At 52.7% G+C, this 18,138-nt stretch overlaps 3 protein-coding genes across 4 annotated transcripts in view; 2 read left to right on the forward strand and 1 right to left on the reverse strand.

The window, feature by feature from the left end:
• The window catches only part of crybg1a (crystallin beta-gamma domain containing 1a), a 36,542-nt gene extending 35,558 nt beyond the window's left edge, over nucleotides 1-984 (forward strand). For both annotated transcript variants that reach the window (XM_048975619.1, XM_048975620.1), the window contains exon 22: nucleotides 196-984. In XM_048975619.1, the coding sequence (XP_048831576.1) occupies nucleotides 196-284 (89 nt within the window). In that variant the 3' untranslated portion in view covers nucleotides 285-984. The remainder of the gene's footprint in view (nucleotides 1-195) is intronic.
• Nucleotides 743-6,717, reverse strand: rtn4ip1 (reticulon 4 interacting protein 1). The gene is made up of 9 exons (XM_048975622.1): nucleotides 6,135-6,717; nucleotides 5,570-5,721; nucleotides 5,214-5,282; nucleotides 4,237-4,361; nucleotides 3,866-3,914; nucleotides 3,445-3,581; nucleotides 3,143-3,326; nucleotides 1,981-2,073; nucleotides 743-1,383 (listed from the first exon to the last, which is right to left on the reverse strand). The coding sequence occupies exons 1-9, from the start codon at nucleotides 6,424-6,426 to the stop codon at nucleotides 1,261-1,263; spliced, it is 1,224 nt and encodes a 407-aa protein (XP_048831579.1). The 5' UTR covers nucleotides 6,427-6,717; the 3' UTR covers nucleotides 743-1,260.
• A 61-nt stretch (nucleotides 6,718-6,778) lies between these two features.
• qrsl1 (glutaminyl-tRNA amidotransferase subunit QRSL1) lies at nucleotides 6,779-12,987 on the forward strand. Its single transcript, XM_048975552.1, has 11 exons — nucleotides 6,779-6,895; nucleotides 7,268-7,427; nucleotides 7,595-7,693; nucleotides 8,392-8,488; nucleotides 8,748-8,903; nucleotides 9,658-9,833; nucleotides 9,978-10,090; nucleotides 10,614-10,806; nucleotides 11,709-11,826; nucleotides 12,155-12,360; nucleotides 12,447-12,987. Exons 1-11 carry the CDS (start codon nucleotides 6,872-6,874, stop codon nucleotides 12,668-12,670), a joined length of 1,566 nt encoding a protein of 521 aa, XP_048831509.1. The 5' UTR covers nucleotides 6,779-6,871; the 3' UTR covers nucleotides 12,671-12,987.
• Nucleotides 12,988-18,138: the final 5,151 nt, after the last annotated feature.

Consider the following 18,138-nt stretch of genomic DNA (forward strand, 5'->3'; position numbering starts at 1 on the left):
GGTAACTTGAGAACTGCACTATTACACAAGATAGCCCTCCAATCAGGAGTAAAGGGCTGGTGTTGTGTATTGTTACAGGTTTTCTGCTACGTTACTAAGTTCATTTGATGCTGGTTACTCTCTTCTATGGGATTCTGTTGGAGATTTTCTTGTTGAAGCATCATACATTCAAATGAACTGTGTTTTTTTTAACAGGTGGCCAGCAATATGACAAAAACCAAGTTATTCTCAATGAACTTGATGAACGAAAATTAAACCAAAGATGGACTTTGGAGATTCTTTGAAGCTGCAGCAGAGGAGCGGATGTCAGAACTGCTCCACCGTGGGCCTCAGGGGCTCATCATGCTGCTCCACCGTGGGGCCTCAGGGTCTCACTGTGCTGCTCCACCGTGGGGCCTCACCGATCTACAAACACTCTCCATCATGCGGCTCAGTTTGCTGTATAACCAGTGTTCTCTTATCAGGAAAACTTCCTCATACCAGCATTCCATATTCCGCCTTTTTTTTGTAACGTAACGCTCAGGCAGCACAAGATGGCCGTGCTCCAATTGTGCCGAGCATCCGAGTCACACAGATGCCTTTAAGGACCCGGCGCCAGGCCAGCGTGGGGACCAACTGCACATCCTCCCTCCAGGAGTTTGCTCTGTTACACAGGATCTGCAGCTCATTGTACAGCCCAACGAAACGCCAAGCAATTGTATCTCCTGTATCTCTCACACTCACACACACACACACACACACGTGCTTTTTTATAATCTGTTTATTTCGGAAAGTCGGAGCTCAGCCGTTTCCCCGCAGCGCAGTTGCTTTTAAAGTTGTTCTTCCACTTTTTACTGCATGACATTTTCTACATGAAGACCTGATTTTTATATTGCCTGTTTTTTCTGCCCTCTTTTTACAGAACTGATTGTTTCTTTGATGTAAATGTTCGCTGCCCAAACAAAAAAAAAACTGTTTTGAATAAACATTTTGTCTCTTCATGTACAGACTGGCTTTCAATTCCCCAAAGTTGACGTACACTGGCTTCTTTCAATGCTAAGCACGACGCTCACACAACGTACTTCCACAGCTCAGAAAACACTCCCACATGCATGATGGGGCACCAGAATGGCACTCCGCCTCAAATACGCTCCACAATTCAGCATGAGCTCCTGTCCAGTCGAGTTTCCCGACAGGTCAAAAGTCACCTGGAGCCAGAGGGGTTGTGGAAGGGTAGATGACAGTGTGAGCAACACCTCCACCCAGTCATCTTATGCATGTTTACTGGGGACCCCCCTGTAGGACGTTAACCACGGTCTTGCCCCGCGCGTGCCCCCGCTCCAGCTGCTGGAAGGCCTGGGGCACCTGGGCGAAGGAGAACTGGTGCTCCACAATGGGCCGGATCTGTAGGATAAGAGGAGGAAGTGATGCAATGCAGGAAGTGATGCAATGCAGTGCTGCTGTGTGATATGAGGCACTTCCTGTGAGCCTGAGGCAGACCACAAGCAGCAGCCTGATACAGCATTATGGGTGACGACTGTGGTTTTGCTTACTTTTTTTTTTTTTTTAGGCAGAGGTTAGTGCAGCGCGGGACTTCAGAGAAAATGAGGTATGAGGTTTCACATGAAAGGCCTTCATGAAAGGCTGAGGCTCTGCCCCACTCAGATTCACCCCTGGGGTCAGAAACTCCTAAGCAGGGATTGATTCAGGACAAAACCTATCAAAGACGACAGAAACCCAGCTAGGTAACTGCCGTTGGACCTCCACGTAACGCTGCCAGTCTGTCCAGTCAGCACCAAGCAGGGCTGTGATGTCATCACAGAGGCCCACTCTGATCCACCGTGCCACAAGGCCAAGGATCAAGGCTTTGAGCCCGGCGTAAAGGTAACACCCTGAGGGGCATGAAACCGCACCTGACAACACGCCTCAGCTAAGACAGGACATGTACATACGGCCCGTGGCACAGAGGACACACACACACACACACGCAGGTGACCGTACCTGTCCGGCATCCACCATCTCTGCGACCTCGTCCAGAGCCCGACCACTCGGCACAAAGAACCCCCAGCGGTAGTGTGTCCCCCGGCACAGGTGCTGGAAGACAGGAGGCGATGCCGCAGTGTGAGAAGGGACCGGGCTCGAGTTGCTAAGCTCGGTGTTTTACCTGAAGACGAGGGTTAATATTAAGCTTCTCACCGGACACCTCATTCAGACAGACTGCACAGCATTTTGCCAGTTCTGTGGCAGTTCATATTTACGACGGCACCGACCCTGGGCCGCTTGGGCATCTTGGGCCAACACCCCCTCCACCCCCGCCTGGGCTGACCGCAGATTGTCATAGGAAGTAACTCAGTCACACCATTTTATTTATTTATTTATCTTTAACATCTCTCTAATCGGACCCTGTACCCAAGGACACTAATGACATCGATTTCACATGACGTCCACCTTCCTACTCGGCTCTAAACCGAACTGAGCCTGTTTACTTAAAGAAAGTCTAACGTATAGGCTGTGTTCCGCACGTATCTGCTGCTATCAGGTCGACATCAGCGTGTCTCCCCAGCCGCCCCCCCGAGCCCCAGTTCCCTGGAACCCGGAACCGTAATGGGAAGGTGCCAGAAACAGACACAGTCATTCAAAGGCACAAAGGACTGCAGTGAAGCTGCTTTGTTTACTCCGAACAAAGGAGCCCACGCTGTCATGGTAATAGGGGCTTTTCAAACCCCCACCAGGTACCCCCCCCCCCCCACGTCTGGGTGAACAAGGCACAGATGGCAAATACACCCCCCCGTGCTGTGTGATGGGATGAATCGCACCATGTGCATGTCTGTTAACTGGAAACGGCAGTTGCAGTGCGAGCCCCAGCAGAGGGCGCCGCAAGTGTAGGAACACCAGGCAGTGACTCATGCCACAGTTACGCCAGTGGGACAGTCCCAGCCTGGGAGGGCAAAGGGAGCTTGGCGAGGCACCCACAGAGGCATCCCAGGACCAAGCTGATGTCAGCACGAATGCCGCCAGCTCCGTGCAGCCGTGGCAGCCCTCCTGCTGGCCCAGACCGCACCACCAGGCCCAGCCACACTCACACAAAGTCCAGTTACCCACAGCCTCCTCCTGCCCCCCCCCAGCCACTGTCAGAAGCTCAGGTGCAGGAGCCGCAGGTTACCTTAAACACCTTTGTCGTCATGGTGACACCAGTGCGCATCATTCCATCGGCAATGCCCAGTGCGTCCATGTTCCTAAGAAAGGGCGTCACCATGGTGATGTACTTTGCTCCAGACCAGGACCGCAGCAGGTCCAGGGCCCACTTCTCTGTGTCCCCGCCCACATTGTCCAGGATCAGGTCAAACCTAGGAAACAGAGAAGGTGCCGCTTACGTTCAGCACTGGTGCCCAATCACCGAGAGGAACCGCGGTCACATTGGCCAAACTGCAACCGTCAAATTTAGAAGCATCAGACCAGACTTACTTATCCAGGGCCTTCAACTGGTCTTCGGGAGGTCCGGCCGTGTAGTCCACCACATGGTCAGCGCCCAATCCCCTCACAAGCCCCTCGGCATTCTGGGAGCACACCGCAGTCACATGTGCCCCCCAGGCTTTCACCATCTGCAGCGGAACCAATCAGGAGAGGTTCATGTCTGCATCAAGCACTGGATGACAGCCCCTCTGAATGTGAAAGGATCACATTACACATCAGAGAGAGGACGAATATCACATGGCAGATTCAGGTCACATACCATTCTGTGGTCTCAGCCATAAATACCAGTTTGATCTGAGCAGCCTGAGTCAGCACTGAGACGTGATCTATGGACGTGGCACCAGGCTGAATCGCAAGGTGGCCTTTTCGCTATTAAACCATTTCCCAGAACCAAACTTCGTGTTTTATTTACCTGGAGGGCGAAGGTGCCGACACCACCTGACGCTCCGATGATGAGAATCCTGTTGTGCGGAAGCAGCAGAGGGCATTGAACATTTACTGCTTACAGAAAATCCAGAAATACGATGAATCAGGCAGCTTCCAAGAACTCGGATTGAAAAACAAAGCATGAAAATGTTGCCTTTTGTCTATTAAATAAGAAAAACATACAGGAGGACAAGCTGTCATTCCTCTAATGAAGAGGCAGCTGCCATAGTGGCCTGTGGGTCACCCTTTGTTTATATTCTTTATTAGTGATGGCGCTCTGTGAGGGACACTCCAAGCAAGCGGCTGTCCAGACAAAGTCTTTCTGGGGACTGAGGACAAGCATCCAGGGTGACTCACCGCTTCTTAGAGCAGTTGTCCTTGTTGAGCCCGCCGGTGGTGACCAGGGCGGACCAGGCTGTCGCTGCCACGTAGGGGACCGCAGCAGCCTGCAGGTGATCCATGGTCTTGGGCTTGTGAGACACCTGGATGAGACAGGACAAGAAACAGCCGCTCAGTCACTGGTGAATCACAGAATCAAAGCCCACACGGCCATTTAATTAGGGCCCCCACACAGGATACAGGAGAGTTTGTACATCAATCAAATTGTCAAGTCACTGACTCGTGACTTGACTCAAGTCATAAATTTGATGCCTCGATTCAGCAAAACTGACTTGGACGTGAGGGCAAAAACTTGAGACTTAGACCTAACTTGGACCCTATGACTTGAGAAGACTAGAGGTTAGAGTCCCCCCTCTGGATACCATAATGTTAATTTTATAACTTCTGTGTATATTAATTCTCTGCTGTCTGCATTTTTTATTGGCTGAATCCAAGGTTTCCTGAGATACTTTGTTGGAATGACGCATCACTCTCTGCATATACACAGATGTAAAATCTCTGTGAGGACACCTATGAGTGGAGACTCTTCTCTCTTCTTCTCTTTTCTCTGCCTATAAAGAATGCATCCTATGATGTGCTGTGGTGAGGTTTTTCTGCAGCATAATTTAATCACTAAAGGAAAAGAAATGACATAGGTAGGGACTCAAGTTACATGACTCACAACTTGGATTTGAGTCACAAATCTGATCACTTTACAGCAAAAATGATGGACTTAGACTCGACAGACTTGAGGACAAAGGACTCGAGACTAGGCAAAGACTGCAATGTTTTGACTCGAGACTCACCAAGAATAACTTGTTCCCATCCCTTGTATTTACTAAAACACCCTAATTAGTGAAATACTGCACACCTGCTAAGGGAGGGTCATAATTTTATTTAAGTTTCCAAAAGCAGGGGATTTGACCCACAGTCCTGAGGGCCTCCCTGCACCTCACCTCGTTCCCACTCAGCACCACGAACTCGGCCAGGCTGCCCTGCTTCCAAGGCGGGATGGCCGCCCACACCTGCACGGGGACAGACGCGGCATCTTAATGAAGCTGGGAGCCGATTACAGCGACAAGAAGAGAAAGCGACAGCAGCACGCAGTACAAACACAGATCCACATATAAGCTACAACCCGTCTGGCACTGCATGGCCCCTACTCTGCAGCACTGGCAGACCCAGCACAGCTAGCTGCCCCAGTGAGAAGACGGAATGATACTTCATAAGAGCGGAGGGCACTCGATCCTGCCCCCACCCCCCTCCAAAGCCAAACAGTCCATGACTCGGTGTCCGTCACTGCTGACATTACCTCATCCCCTGGCTTATAATAAGTCACGTTCAGGCCACACTCCATGATGACACCGGACACATCCCGGCCCAGAATCAGGGGGAACTCGCTGCCTGTCTGCTTGATGTTCAGGGGGTCACGCGTCATGCGGAAGGCGGCCGATCCATACCCACCTGTGAAACAGACACAGAGCTGCTGCCGGTCACCATGCCAATCTAGGCTGCCCAAAACTCTCAAACAGGCTGCACGTCAGCTTGAGAAAATGACAAAGATACCAGCCCTTGCTTGTATCAGGGAGACTAAATTTACAATAGTTTTCTGCGTGTGTGTGTGTCTATATATTTATATATATATATATATATATATATATATACACACACACACACCAATCGGTCTGCATAGGATGGCAATGAGCAGCAGTATATCACCACGTTAGTATTCCAAGAAATTTTCCAGTTTTCAGAAATAACCACAACATTAGACTGCACTTGTCAAAGTTTGCAAAAATACTGTATATTAGTTAGGTGTGAATATTGCAGTATTCAGCGAACACTGAGCGCAGAAACGCGTCACCAACAGCACTCACCTCTCATGCTTACGTCTAGCGGGTTGAGAGCCGCAGCGTGAACTTTAACTATAACCTCGTTGGGGTAGTTGATGACAGGGAAATTGGCGTTTTTGGTGAACCTCAGGACCTCATTGTTCCCGTACTTATCAATCACCCAGGCAGGCATGACAGTCCGCCGGTACGAGGAAGTTTGCAGCCGCCTGAGTGACTCCCCGCGTCCCTCACCGACCAGTACGCTTACTCTGGGTACCTTGCCCCGACACCGACATAACAGCCGTGCGCTCGCTATTGTGCTGCACAGTTGTACCATTTTCACACAATGATCGCGTTGATATTAATCGTGCCTAACTCAATACCATCAATGACATTGCACCGGTTTCGCTTATCGAATACTGAATCACAGCTCCATATCGCGATTAAACACAAAAACATAAATGTTTGGTTGCTGTTTATTTTGTCTACGCTTCACATTAAATCTCCTGTTTATCATTCAGTAAAGTTTACGGGAAAGTACTTCACTGGCATTCAAATATACCCTAAACTACCGATGCCCTGTCCCTGCCATTAGCTGACAACATAACCTCTGATCTTATCCCATTAGCCAATAGAAACACGGAATGCCCATAACCGACCAATCAGATTCAGCGACATTGGACGGCAACGTGAAACCAACATGGCCGCCTATTATGGTTGTGTACTTTGAAGGTTGCCGGCACAGTTCGTGGGTATTAGGGTTTTAAAAGAATATATTAAATATGTTGGGCTTGACAATGAGAGAAGTAAGTCTCATCTGCAAAGCTTCATTCACACGATATGTTTAAATTTTATTATTAATTATTTTTCAAATTGCAATTCGTCTGTCTTTTAGTGTTGTGATTGAATTGGCAAAGTTTTAACGATAAATTTATTATTGTTCATATCTCCGTTTGAATTTGTGCATATTAGTAGAGACCGCGATTTCGTTTAAATGCTCTCGTTAGATTCTTCTTTTATAAGTTGATTTGACAGTGGTTACTTTGTAACAATGAACAGTAACGTCAGAACCTTTAATATGGTTTCACAATGTATCGCGAGCATGTCACATGACAGTACGTATATGTTAATGCGCAAATTAATGTGTTCAATGCCTTGGTTATGTAAAATCTCCTCAGGTGTCACAGGCCATGAGGGAGGGAAGCATGTCTCCCACGGAGCTGTGCAGAAGGTGCCTGGAGCAGGTGAAGAGCACCTCCTATCTGAACGCCTACATCACGGTGGCTGAGGAGCAGGCTTTGCGGCTGGCACAGGAGTCAGAAGTCAGATTTCTTAAAGGTGTGTGTGTGAGGCACAAAGAGCAGATACCCACTGAGCAGACTGCTGAGTGACATGCTTTATCCACCTTTCAGAGATGTACACAGATACGGTAATGATTGTCATGTAGTTATGAATGCAGCTGCACCTGCTGCCTGGCAGTGAGCATCACGCTGCTCCTCCCACAGGGAAACCCAAAGGCCCCCTGGATGGGATCCCTTTCTCAGTCAAGGACAACTTCTGCACGGAGAACGTGGAGACCACATGTGCCTCACGCATGCTGAAAGGTAGAAACTGCTGGTGAAATGTCTGCATCTACTGGCCTGTATGAGTCAGGGTCCACTTTGTCCTGGACATGACAACATTTTCAAGGTTTTGGGCTTTTTCTTGCTTTTGTCTTGAGATGTGAAAATATTAAGATTGTAAATGCAGCTGTGAGCAGGATACACACAGATAACGGCTTATCATACTGCTACAGCCCCCCCTCCGAAACACTCCCTGCCAGGTCAGTGGCTTCCTGCGCAGTTCACGGCTCACATGCTGCCATGCAGGCATGCTGCTTCAGACGGCAGGTGCCTGACAGGCCTGTCGGAGGAGCAGACTGTGACTCCAACTGCATGCAAGGTTGCTGTGCAACGAAATGGTTTCTGTCTCCTTTCTGTATAGCATTTCTCTCAAGGTTACCCACTTTTAGATGTATGATAATCAGCTTCATTTTGGTCTCTGTACCATCTGTATCTCCCAGCCACTTATCCTGGGCAAGGTCATGGGCATGGGGGGGGGGTCAGTTATGTAAATAAAACATATCAGCGTCTGTTTTGATACATTAAAACACCTTAGTGCCTTAGAATGCTAATCAGGCTCATGCTGCTTCTTAAACATCCACAGCATTAAGTCGAGTGTTCATGTCGGCCTGCTCCCGTTCACTGCTCGCCGCTGCCGCTATTCATTATTCTGTCATTGTCATCTTGCATCTCGCTTGCAGGCTACCGTCCTCCTTACACCGCCACCATTGTTCAGAAGCTCCTGGACCAAGGGGCCGTCCTGATCGGAAAGACTAATTTGGATGAGTTTGCAATGGGGTAAGTTTATGCAAAATGCTGATTTCTTTTTTCCCCTTTTTACTTAAAAATGCACATCATTATTTCTCTCATTTTCATGCACGTGGAACTGCATTTGAGGAAGTTGCTTGCTGGTAGCGGGGTGGGTGAGGCACTCAGGTGGGTGGGTGGGTGGGTGGGGCAGTCAGGCGGGTGGGTGGGGCAGTCAGGCGGGTGGGTGTGTTTCGGGGTCATGGGCCCTCACCGTGGAACCTGATCCCCGCCACACATTCTCTCCAAGGTCCGGCAGCACCGACGGTGTGTTTGGCCCAGTGCAGAACCCCTGGAGCTATTCGGTGCAGTACCGGGAACGGGCCGGAGCTGATGCGGGCTGGGCGATCGCCGGTGGCAGCTCTGGGGGGAGTGCAGTCGCTGTGGCGGCCCAGACCAGCTTCCTGTGAGTTTTGCAGCTTCCTGTGAGTTTTGCAGCTTCCTGTGACAGCTTCTGCTCCAGAAAAGCGCCTGACCTTTGTTTGCCAAGAGCAGTTTGTTTGCCTCCCCTGGTTAGGAGTGTCCATCATGTCAGTGTGCTGCCCGCTCTGGCCTTGAGTACTTCTGTATTTCCTGGTCATCATGGAGTATGAATCTCCCAGCCATACCTATGCTGGACTTTATGGTTTCTCCAGCTTTGCCGAGATTCTCTAGCTGACTCCCCTTGTCTCCCCCAGCCTTTCCCGTTGTCCCCGTCCCTTCCTGTCTCCCAGTGTCCCTGTCTCTCCGAGTCCCTGTACTGGACTGCTCTCTCACCCGTGGTGTACCCTCCTATCATCTTGCAGTTCTGAGTGTAGTGACCTTTCCTGATTAACTGGACTGTGGATGGGTGGAATAAAGGTGCGGCAGGTGATTATCTGTCTGTAACTAAGCTCATCTGGCTCGTCAGCCAAAGATCAGTGCAAAGGTTTAACATACGAGGCTTCCTGATGTTTGCAGCCGTAAAGGGCAGGGCAGCGAACTGGTCTCTCCCGGTTCATTGGGTCTGATTCTTTGCTAAAAGACCAGCATTTGAATAATTGACCGATCTGCATAATGGAGCTGGGGCCGCACCCTAAGATGGAATGATGACCTTCCAGCTGGTGCATCCAGTCATGCGGGCCACCTGTCCCCCCCGCACCCAATGCCGCTGTCACTCAACCCTGTTCCTGTTCCTGCAGTGCCCTGGGCTCCGACACGGGGGGCTCCACGCGTAACCCGGGGGCGCTATGTGGAGTGGTGGCGCTGAAGCCTACCTACGGCCTGCTGTCCCGCCACGGCCTCATTCCCCTGGTCAACTCCATGGACGTGCCGGGCATCCTGACCCGGAGCGCCAGCGACGCGGCCACCGTCCTGGGTAAGGGAAGCTCCTGTGGCTCAAGGAACGTGCTGGAAGGCAGGCGGGCAGTGGGACAGTGCGGGATGCTTATCGGTCCTCTCAACCCCCATGGATTGCTCAACTTGGCAGATGTGGTCCTGACAAAGGTGCGTGTTCCTGCAGGTGTCCTCCAAGGCTTGGACAAGAAGGACTCCACGACGATTCCTCCCCCAGCCACGCCCACCCACCTGCCCGAAGAAATTGACATCAGGAAGATCCGTGTCGGCATACCCCAGGCAGGCAGCACCCCCTGGACCAGATTCCCAAATTATTATTATTTATTATTATTATTGTAATTAGTGATCGATCCACTCCGGATGTGAGCGTGCTGCTTGCTTTGGTGGGACCGACATAGTGGGGGTGTTTTGAAGGAGTGCAGCAGTGCATCACTGATATTCCATGTGGTATGATATGTGGGCAGTGGTGGCTTGATGGTTAGGGAGGCACTTGTAACTGAAAGGTTGCTGGTTCGAATCCCCGACCAGCAAGGCACCACTGAGGTACCCTGAGCAAGGCACTGCCCCCCAGCATTGCTCCCCGGGTGCTGAATTAGCGGCCCCCCCTGCTATGTCATGATGTCACATATGGGTTAAATGCAGAGGACACATTTCATTGTTGTGCACTGTGTGCTGTGGTGAGTCAGCAATGACCACTGATCACTAAATTCTAAATTATTTTGAAATTCTTTTTGCCCAGTCATTTTAACCACAATGACTCGCGATTACTGGAGTTTTGCCCTTTTCCTGTCTCCCCCCCCAGGAATACCACGCCCCGGGTCTGTCCGCAGAGACGCTGTCCCAGTGGAGTCGTGTTGCCGACCTGTTTGAGCGGGAGGGAGCCTCGGTGGAGACCGTGTCCCTCCCCAACACCCAGCACTCCATCGTCTGCTATCACGTGCTCTGCACAGCGGAGGTGGCCTCCAACATGGCGCGCTTCGATGGCCTGGAGTACGGTGAGTGCTGTGCGATGGCCTGGAGTACGGCGAGCGCTGTGCGATGGCCTGGAGTACGGCGAGCGCTGTGCGATGGCCTGGAGTACGGCGAGCGCTGTGCGATGGCCTGGAGTACGGCGAGCGCTGTGCGATGGCCTGGAGTACGGCGAGCGCTGTGCGATGGCCTGGAGTACGGCGAGCGCTGTGCGATGGCCTGGAGTACGGCGAGCGCTGTGCGATGGCCTGGAGTACGGCGAGCGCTGTGCGATGGCCTGACGTACGGCGAGCGCTGTGCGATGGCCTGGAGTACGGCGAGCGCTGTGCGATGGCCTGGAGTACGGCGAGCGCTGTGCGATGGCCTGGAGTACGGCGAGCGCTGTGCGATGGCCTGGAGTACGGCGAGCGCTGTGCGATGGCCTGGAGTACGGCGAGCGCTGTGCGATGGCCTGGAGTACGGCGAGCGCTGTGCGATGGCCTGGAGTACGGCGAGCGCTGTGCGATGGCCTGGAGTACGGCGAGCGCTGTGCGATGGCCTGGAGTACGGCGAGCGCTGTGCGATGGCCTGGAGTACGGCGAGCGCTGTGCGATGGCCTGGAGTACGGCGAGCGCTGTGCGATGGCCTGACGTACGGCGAGCGCTGTGCGATGGCCTGGAGTACGGCGAGCGCTGTGCGATGGCCTGGAGTACGGCGAGCGCTGTGCGATGGCCTGGAGTACGGCGAGCGCTGTGCGATGGCCTGGCGTACGGCGAGCGCTGTGCGTCAGTCCTCGATCAACCGTGCATGATGCAGTTGAAGAACCGGTCCTCGGAGTCCCGGGCGGAATTAATGTGATGCTCCTGTTTATCTAAGTGAGCAGGAACCCCCCCCCCCCCCCCCCCCAGCCGACTCCCGGACAGGTAGACTGACAGTGAGTCTCGTTCAGGTCACCGCAGCTCACTGGAGGAGTCCACGGAGGCCCTGTATGCTGCCACGCGACACGAGGCCTTTAACGACGTCGTCCGCCGCAGGATCCTGGCAGGAAACTTCTTCCTGCTGAAGAGGTGAGAGGCTGCTCACCGCCTCAGGGGTGCATGAGTCAGATCTGGAGGCTGAAAACCGCTTGTGGAGAGGAAGTGTGTCTTCGGCTCACAGAAAGAGCAGTTAAATGCATGCACATCTTCTTTCTTGGTTTTCCTGTTTTCATTGTTGCCCACAGGCTTGTCCCTCTGCACCATGTTCTATATTTCAGGGTGTTTTGGTTGCATTGTGTAGCAGTTTGATCCCCAGTAGAAGAAAGGTCTGTCTTTTTGGGCTCGATTAATCATGCCTGTTGCATGACCAGACCCCTCTGGGTGCACTTACTCTTGCCTGCCTTATAATCGCATGCAGGAACTATGAGTTGTACTTCATGAAGGCGCAGAAGGTGCGGCGCCTGATCACGCAGGACTTTGCGCGGGTCTTTCACGGGGGTGTGGACGTGCTGCTGACCCCAACGACGCTGACCGATGCTGCGCCGTACCGCGAATTCATCCAGGAGGACAACCGCACACGCAGCACCCAGGAGGACGTCTTCACCCAGCCCGCCAACATGGCAGGTACGGCCACGCCTGCAGCTTCTGCTGTGTGACTTTCAAACCTTATGGAAATGCCTGATGCTGTCCTGGTTCTCGGCCCATCCCAGGTCTCCCGGCCGTCACTGTGCCCACAGCGCTGTCCAGTCGGGGCCTCCCCATCGGCCTGCAGCTGATCGGACCGGCTCTGCAGGACACCAGGCTCCTGGCCCTGGCTGCCTGGCTGGAGAAGAGGCTGTGCTTTCCACGCTTGGAGCTGCCCGGGACGTGGGCGGAGCCCGGAGATGTGGGTGTGGCACAAGGACTTGAGGGCACCCTCCAGGGGCACACCTGAGGACAACAGGGACGCGGCGGCTGGTCTGTACGGTGCCCCAGCGGAGAGGAGCCGAGTGCCAGGTGGCAGGTGGGGGGTTCAGCGCTGGCCCGATTTTGAAGCATATCGGATGGCATCATATATGTGATATTAAAGAGCAGAAACTGCAGCGGGCACTGCCGACCTACAGGGGGAGCCAGCTGGCATCTGGGCTGGTGGGCGGGACGCAGTCCTGCAGGGAGTCGGGGTCGAGGTGACCCTGCCGTCCCACAATGCCTTGGGATACTCTTTCAGCTCTGCCTGCTTGCTCTTATTAAATAAAATAACGATGGATCATATGACTTCTCCGCCTTTAATAATGCCTGCATTTGTATTTTAAAAGCTTTTGACTGATAATCACCCCTCTTGCCTCAGGGCTTCTTCAGGGCTTGTTACTGGGAAGCTAACTTGACACAGTCAGTAGTGCTGTTTAGTGTCCTGGTAAATGATGGTCTCGCAATTCCTCATTTGGCCACAGGGGGCAGCAGGGCTGCTACCTAATGAAGAAAAAATAAATAAATAATTTCTGCTGGTATTAAGGTTAGCAGCGGGATCTGGGTGACACAGCAGCCACATGGTCAGCAGCCTCGCTTCCCAGCAGTGTCACCGTTGATGTCTGGGTGACCTAGTGTACTTGACCACCCTGAGGCATGTTGTTGAATAACCACCTCCAGTGTCACATGGTTTAATGGAGCCTTATTGGTCCTGTACCAAAAGGCCTGAGATCAGAGGCCTTGGCTCTCAGTTGGGTAAAGAGGCTTTTCAGTTTCCTGCTGCCTTAGCCGCACGTCCCCGTCCCGGTAATGCAGGCTTGTTCTGTCACTCTGTCGCTCTCTGGTCGAGCCTCAGTTTTTTCCTCCAAACCCACTCACTGACATTTCTGTCATATCTCTCATCGTTCCGCATCAGCTAGATGTCAGGTCTTGGCTGTGTTCCTCTTTGTTTTAAACCTTATTTGGTCTTTTCCTCAGCCGTTTTGGGGACTTCCCCCTTTGTGCGAGTGTGGTCTCACTGCAGAGTGTGTACAGAAACTTCCCGCACTACAAACTCCAGCTTAATCCCGTTTGCGAAAAGGTCAGTCTGTCTGTGTCGCTCACCCGCTGTTTCCGACTTGTGGGGCTGCACGGCTGCCGGTGCTTGGCTCCTCTGCTTTGTCATGTGCAAGTGAGATGGCTGGATGGATCTGGCTGCTGCCTGCCATCAGATGCTGGCATTTCAGCGGAGCGGGGGGGGGGGGGTGTGCAGGCACTCAGGATGATGAGGTCAGCCGGCTGCCAGCAGCTCCAGCTTTCAACACCTCAGCTAAGCCATCAATGAACCTGCATGTGCTGGGATGCCCCTTTTACCGCCCCGTGTTGGACTGAGAACATGGTGGTGAAATACCATGGCGCGCGTGCGTGTGTGTGTGTGTGTGTGTGCGTGCGTGCGTGTGTGCGTGTGTGTGTGTGTGTGTGTGTGTGTGTGCGCGCGTGCGTGTGTGTGTGCTTGCGTGCGTGTGTATGTGTGCATGTGTGTGTGTGTGTGTGTGTGTGCGTGCGTATGTGTGTGTGTGTGTGTGTGTGTGTGCGTGCGTATGTGTGTGTGTGTGCGTGCGTATGTGTGTGTGTGTACTAACAGGGTCTCCACTGCAATTCTCTGTAACGAATCAGTTTGTCGGTCCTCAGGTTCCGTAGGTCACACAGGCGACTTGTGGTTAGGGCTGGTTTCATTTGATTCAAATCCAAAGTCATACAATGGTAAGAGTCTAAAATTGGGACCTTGTCAGGGAGAAGAGGGTGGGGCTGCCGGGGAGGGTGGAGGGTGTGGCCCCTGTGCCCCTCAGCTGGCCCTGTGGGGATCATCCTGAGAGCCCCAGGCACATTGTGCTATTATATCCCTCAGCAGCTATCCTGGAGGGGGGAGGACACCCCTTATAAAGGTAACTGACCCCCACAGTTGTTGTCGATGGTATGACCGACCTTAAAGGGAAGCGACTCTCTGTAGTGCTGAGTATATAGGAGCTCAGGGCTGTGTTGACAGTCACACTTATCCTGTGCGTCACACGTCCCCCTCACACCTGAAGGGCGTTTGTTCATGGCCTTATGCTGCGTGTCCACTGTCAACAACACTGCACAGTGCACACAGGGGCCCAGCATCCTCAGATTTGGCCCCCAGGGGCCCCATTTTCAGGTCTGCGCGGGATGGAAACCCGTATGCTCCTGCATCAGTCGCAGCCAAAGTCAGCATCATGCTCCGAACTCAAGTGCGAGCAGGACGTGATAACGAGTCACATGAGGGTTCGAACCTGCGCCAGGGACCGGCCCAAGCCAGCCTGCTGTTGGCTTGTGAAGAACGCTGTCACCTTGCTGTCACAGTATGTAGATGCTCCTCCTGACCAAGCCCGCCCTGCTTGGCCTGTCCGCCAGCCTGCGATGTCTGCAGGGCTCCTCTGATAGGGCGAGCGCCCGCTCCGCCGATTTGCGTCTCCCATGTAACAAACAAACTCTGGGCCAGTTTCAGTGGGCGCCGGAAACAAAGGTCTCCCTCTGGAGGAGCGGCATGCTTTGCATTGTAAAGTTCTGCTTCCTGATTTTTTTGGGGGAGAAGCAAAAGCAAAGTGATACCTGACGGGATGTGGAGCTTCTCGAATGCCCAGACCGGGGGGGGAGGGGGGGAGGGGGGAGGGGGTGGGTGCTGCCAGGGCTGAGGTCAGACTCACAGGGAGATGCACCTGGAAAGCTCACCGCCTGCAGTACCTGACGCTCCAGGACCTCATTGTAATAATAATAATGATAATGATGATAATAATAATAATTATGCATTAGATTTATTCAGCACTTTCATACTTTATGAAGGCCCCCCCCAATGCTGATCAGGCTGCTCAGCTCACAAAAGACTGCAGAATGCCACAGATAAATGTCCAGTACACTGTTTTGGGGGGGCTGCTGAGTCAGAGATCTAAGATTACAGAGCGGCAGAGAGCGACATCCTCCGCTTACCACCTCAGGCCTGGTGCCCGTTCACTGCACCCATGTGTTGTGGGTCGTGATTTGGGCTCCTAATGAACCGGGGGCCTCACAGCGATTCCCAACATGGCGTCTCGTCTGGGCCGCACACTCACAGCACGTAGTCCGAGCTGCTTTATTTCACAGCGTGCAAAAGAGCATAACCGCATAAACATATCTGCAAGAAAATGACAGAGACAATGGATGTGCAAGAATGTGCAAATTGTGCAAAATATGCACATGTGCAAGTATAATAATAGTGATCATCATGTTGTAGCAGCTTCTGGTCACTGGGGACACATCGCAGGGGAATTTCTTCACGTGGTGGAATGTGGGCTGAGCAGCGTGTGAACAGGGAGCACTGGAGAGCCGTCACCCTGACAGGATGGATTGTGGGTAACGCGGGGGTGATGTGCCGTCAAGTGGGTCTCACCATCAGCCTGAAGAGCCAACCAGCGAGTTATAACGTAAGCCACAGTCAGGGAATGAGATGGCTGATGCTTGCCTGATGCTATGGTAACAACGAGGGGGTTGCCCACGAATAAACAGGGTGAACACAGAGGTGGGTCAATGCTGACCGGTAGGTAATGGGATCCAGCTCCCTTGGTGGATGGTCACTGTGCGAGCAACACGAACCAGACCAGAATTCAGCTTATCAGGTGCCACAGTGACTGATGCACTCCAGGGCTGTAAGGGGGGTTCATCAGGAACCCCTGGCAACAGAAGCTCGCCAACAGCCGTGGGCTTAATTGTCACTAACTATAAAAGAGGAACTATGGAACTTTAGAATTTTTTATTGCAAAACATTTTGTGGCAAGCATCTTCAGATTTAAAACATGATATGTCTGCTTACAGGCCCGTGTGCGTCATACCGGCTGCAGACGCACCGCATGAACCAACATGGAGCAAAACGTGGCAGTTCAGGAGGGGTATGACAGGCGGAGGTTAGCCTGGGCCTCTGTGGGGAGGACAGACCACCTGCCAGGTGCAACCTGCCCCCCTCCAAGCCAGCATGCCCCCCAGGCATGCCCATTGTTCATAAAAAGCCATTAGCCAGAACCAACAACCTTTTATCTGAGCCATCCATGGGAGTCTGTTATCAGAAGATGAGAAGAGGTTGCTGATGAGTAATTTTGGTAAACCCTGTTTCCAAATGTTTTGTGCTTTTGACATTCTGACATGACAGGAGGAGTTACAGTTTTGAAACAAGGAAACCTTATAAAACTCAGTCAGTATCAGACTGGATTCGAAGAAATGCCAGTTTGAACATCTCTACTGTCCCTAAATGACACTGAACGTGGGCTTTATTGTGCAGGTTCCGCAGATGATGCTCGTGTGATATGTGTGTGAGTATGGGAAGAGCGTCATGTTTAAGGACAGGTAGTGTTACGCGTGCATGGTTACAGCCCCCCCCGTCCTGCAGCCACTCGGACATCGGATCTGTTTATGAAGGTCTGGCTATCGATGAGCCTGCAGCAGCTTCTGGACTGGGGGAGGGACCGCGTGACCCGCGATGGCATGCTAACGGAAGCTTCTAGAGTTACTTGGGACGTGGATGGGGCTGAGGCATTAGTGGAGTCAGAAAAAAGGAGTCACCGACGGCGACCACTTCGAGACACTTGGTTTGGGACAAGTGTGTGGCGTGGTGGGTTATCGCAGGAGAGGGGGTGTTGTAACGGTGCCTCAGTCAAGGCCTGGAAGGGACTCAGTGCCTCCTGGCCTCACCAAAATTCAGCCCCCAACACCACAAGGTTTCCCAGGCAAAGCCTGTGTTTGAGGTGGGGGAGGGGGCCCTGAGTGGGGCTGACCAGGGGGAGTGGTCGAGCACAAGTGGCTGGGGACCGAAATGCGGCTTCTACCCTCACGTGCTTCACAGCCCTAATCTCAGCTCCCCTGCCCCCCGTCCTAAGAGCAAGAGAGAATATCGGAGAAAAACAATGTGTGTTATGGGCAGCTCTGTGAGGGACGACAGAGTGATGGAGGGATGGAGGGAGATGAAAAGGAGAGAGAGAGGGAACCTGTCTGGCAAATGAAGCTGCTCAGATCCCCCCTCCTGCTGCCATTCGCGTGCCGTCGACAATGGGGGCCTTTGTCATGTGATTATGTGAAAAAAAAATGTTCCCATGGGAACCGGGGGAGTCAGGTGAATCCCTGACAGGTAGAAAGGGGTCCCGAGTGCCGCGTTTGGCAGCGTAACAGGACCGTGGCTGGCCGTTGTATAATTCATCGGCTCGGTTAATAATTCAGCCTGTATACTGTCCTCCCTGCCGATGGAGCCTGCTGTCCCCGAGACCCGAGGTCTGAGGGCGGCAGGAAGCTCTGTGGCTGTACAGTGCCGGGTTTTGGGTTCAGATCCGGTCCCAGCTGTATATGTGTGGGCGGGATCTTCTGCCCAGTTCTCCAGGTCCCTCCAGTAGATCCCAGTGACAGTCCGTTTGGAGTGCACAGTGGCTGCTGATGGAGTTA

Source organism: Brienomyrus brachyistius, chromosome 14 (genome assembly GCF_023856365.1).
Source record: "Brienomyrus brachyistius isolate T26 chromosome 14, BBRACH_0.4, whole genome shotgun sequence".
In the NCBI taxonomy this organism is placed as follows: Eukaryota; Metazoa; Chordata; class Actinopteri; order Osteoglossiformes; family Mormyridae; genus Brienomyrus; species Brienomyrus brachyistius.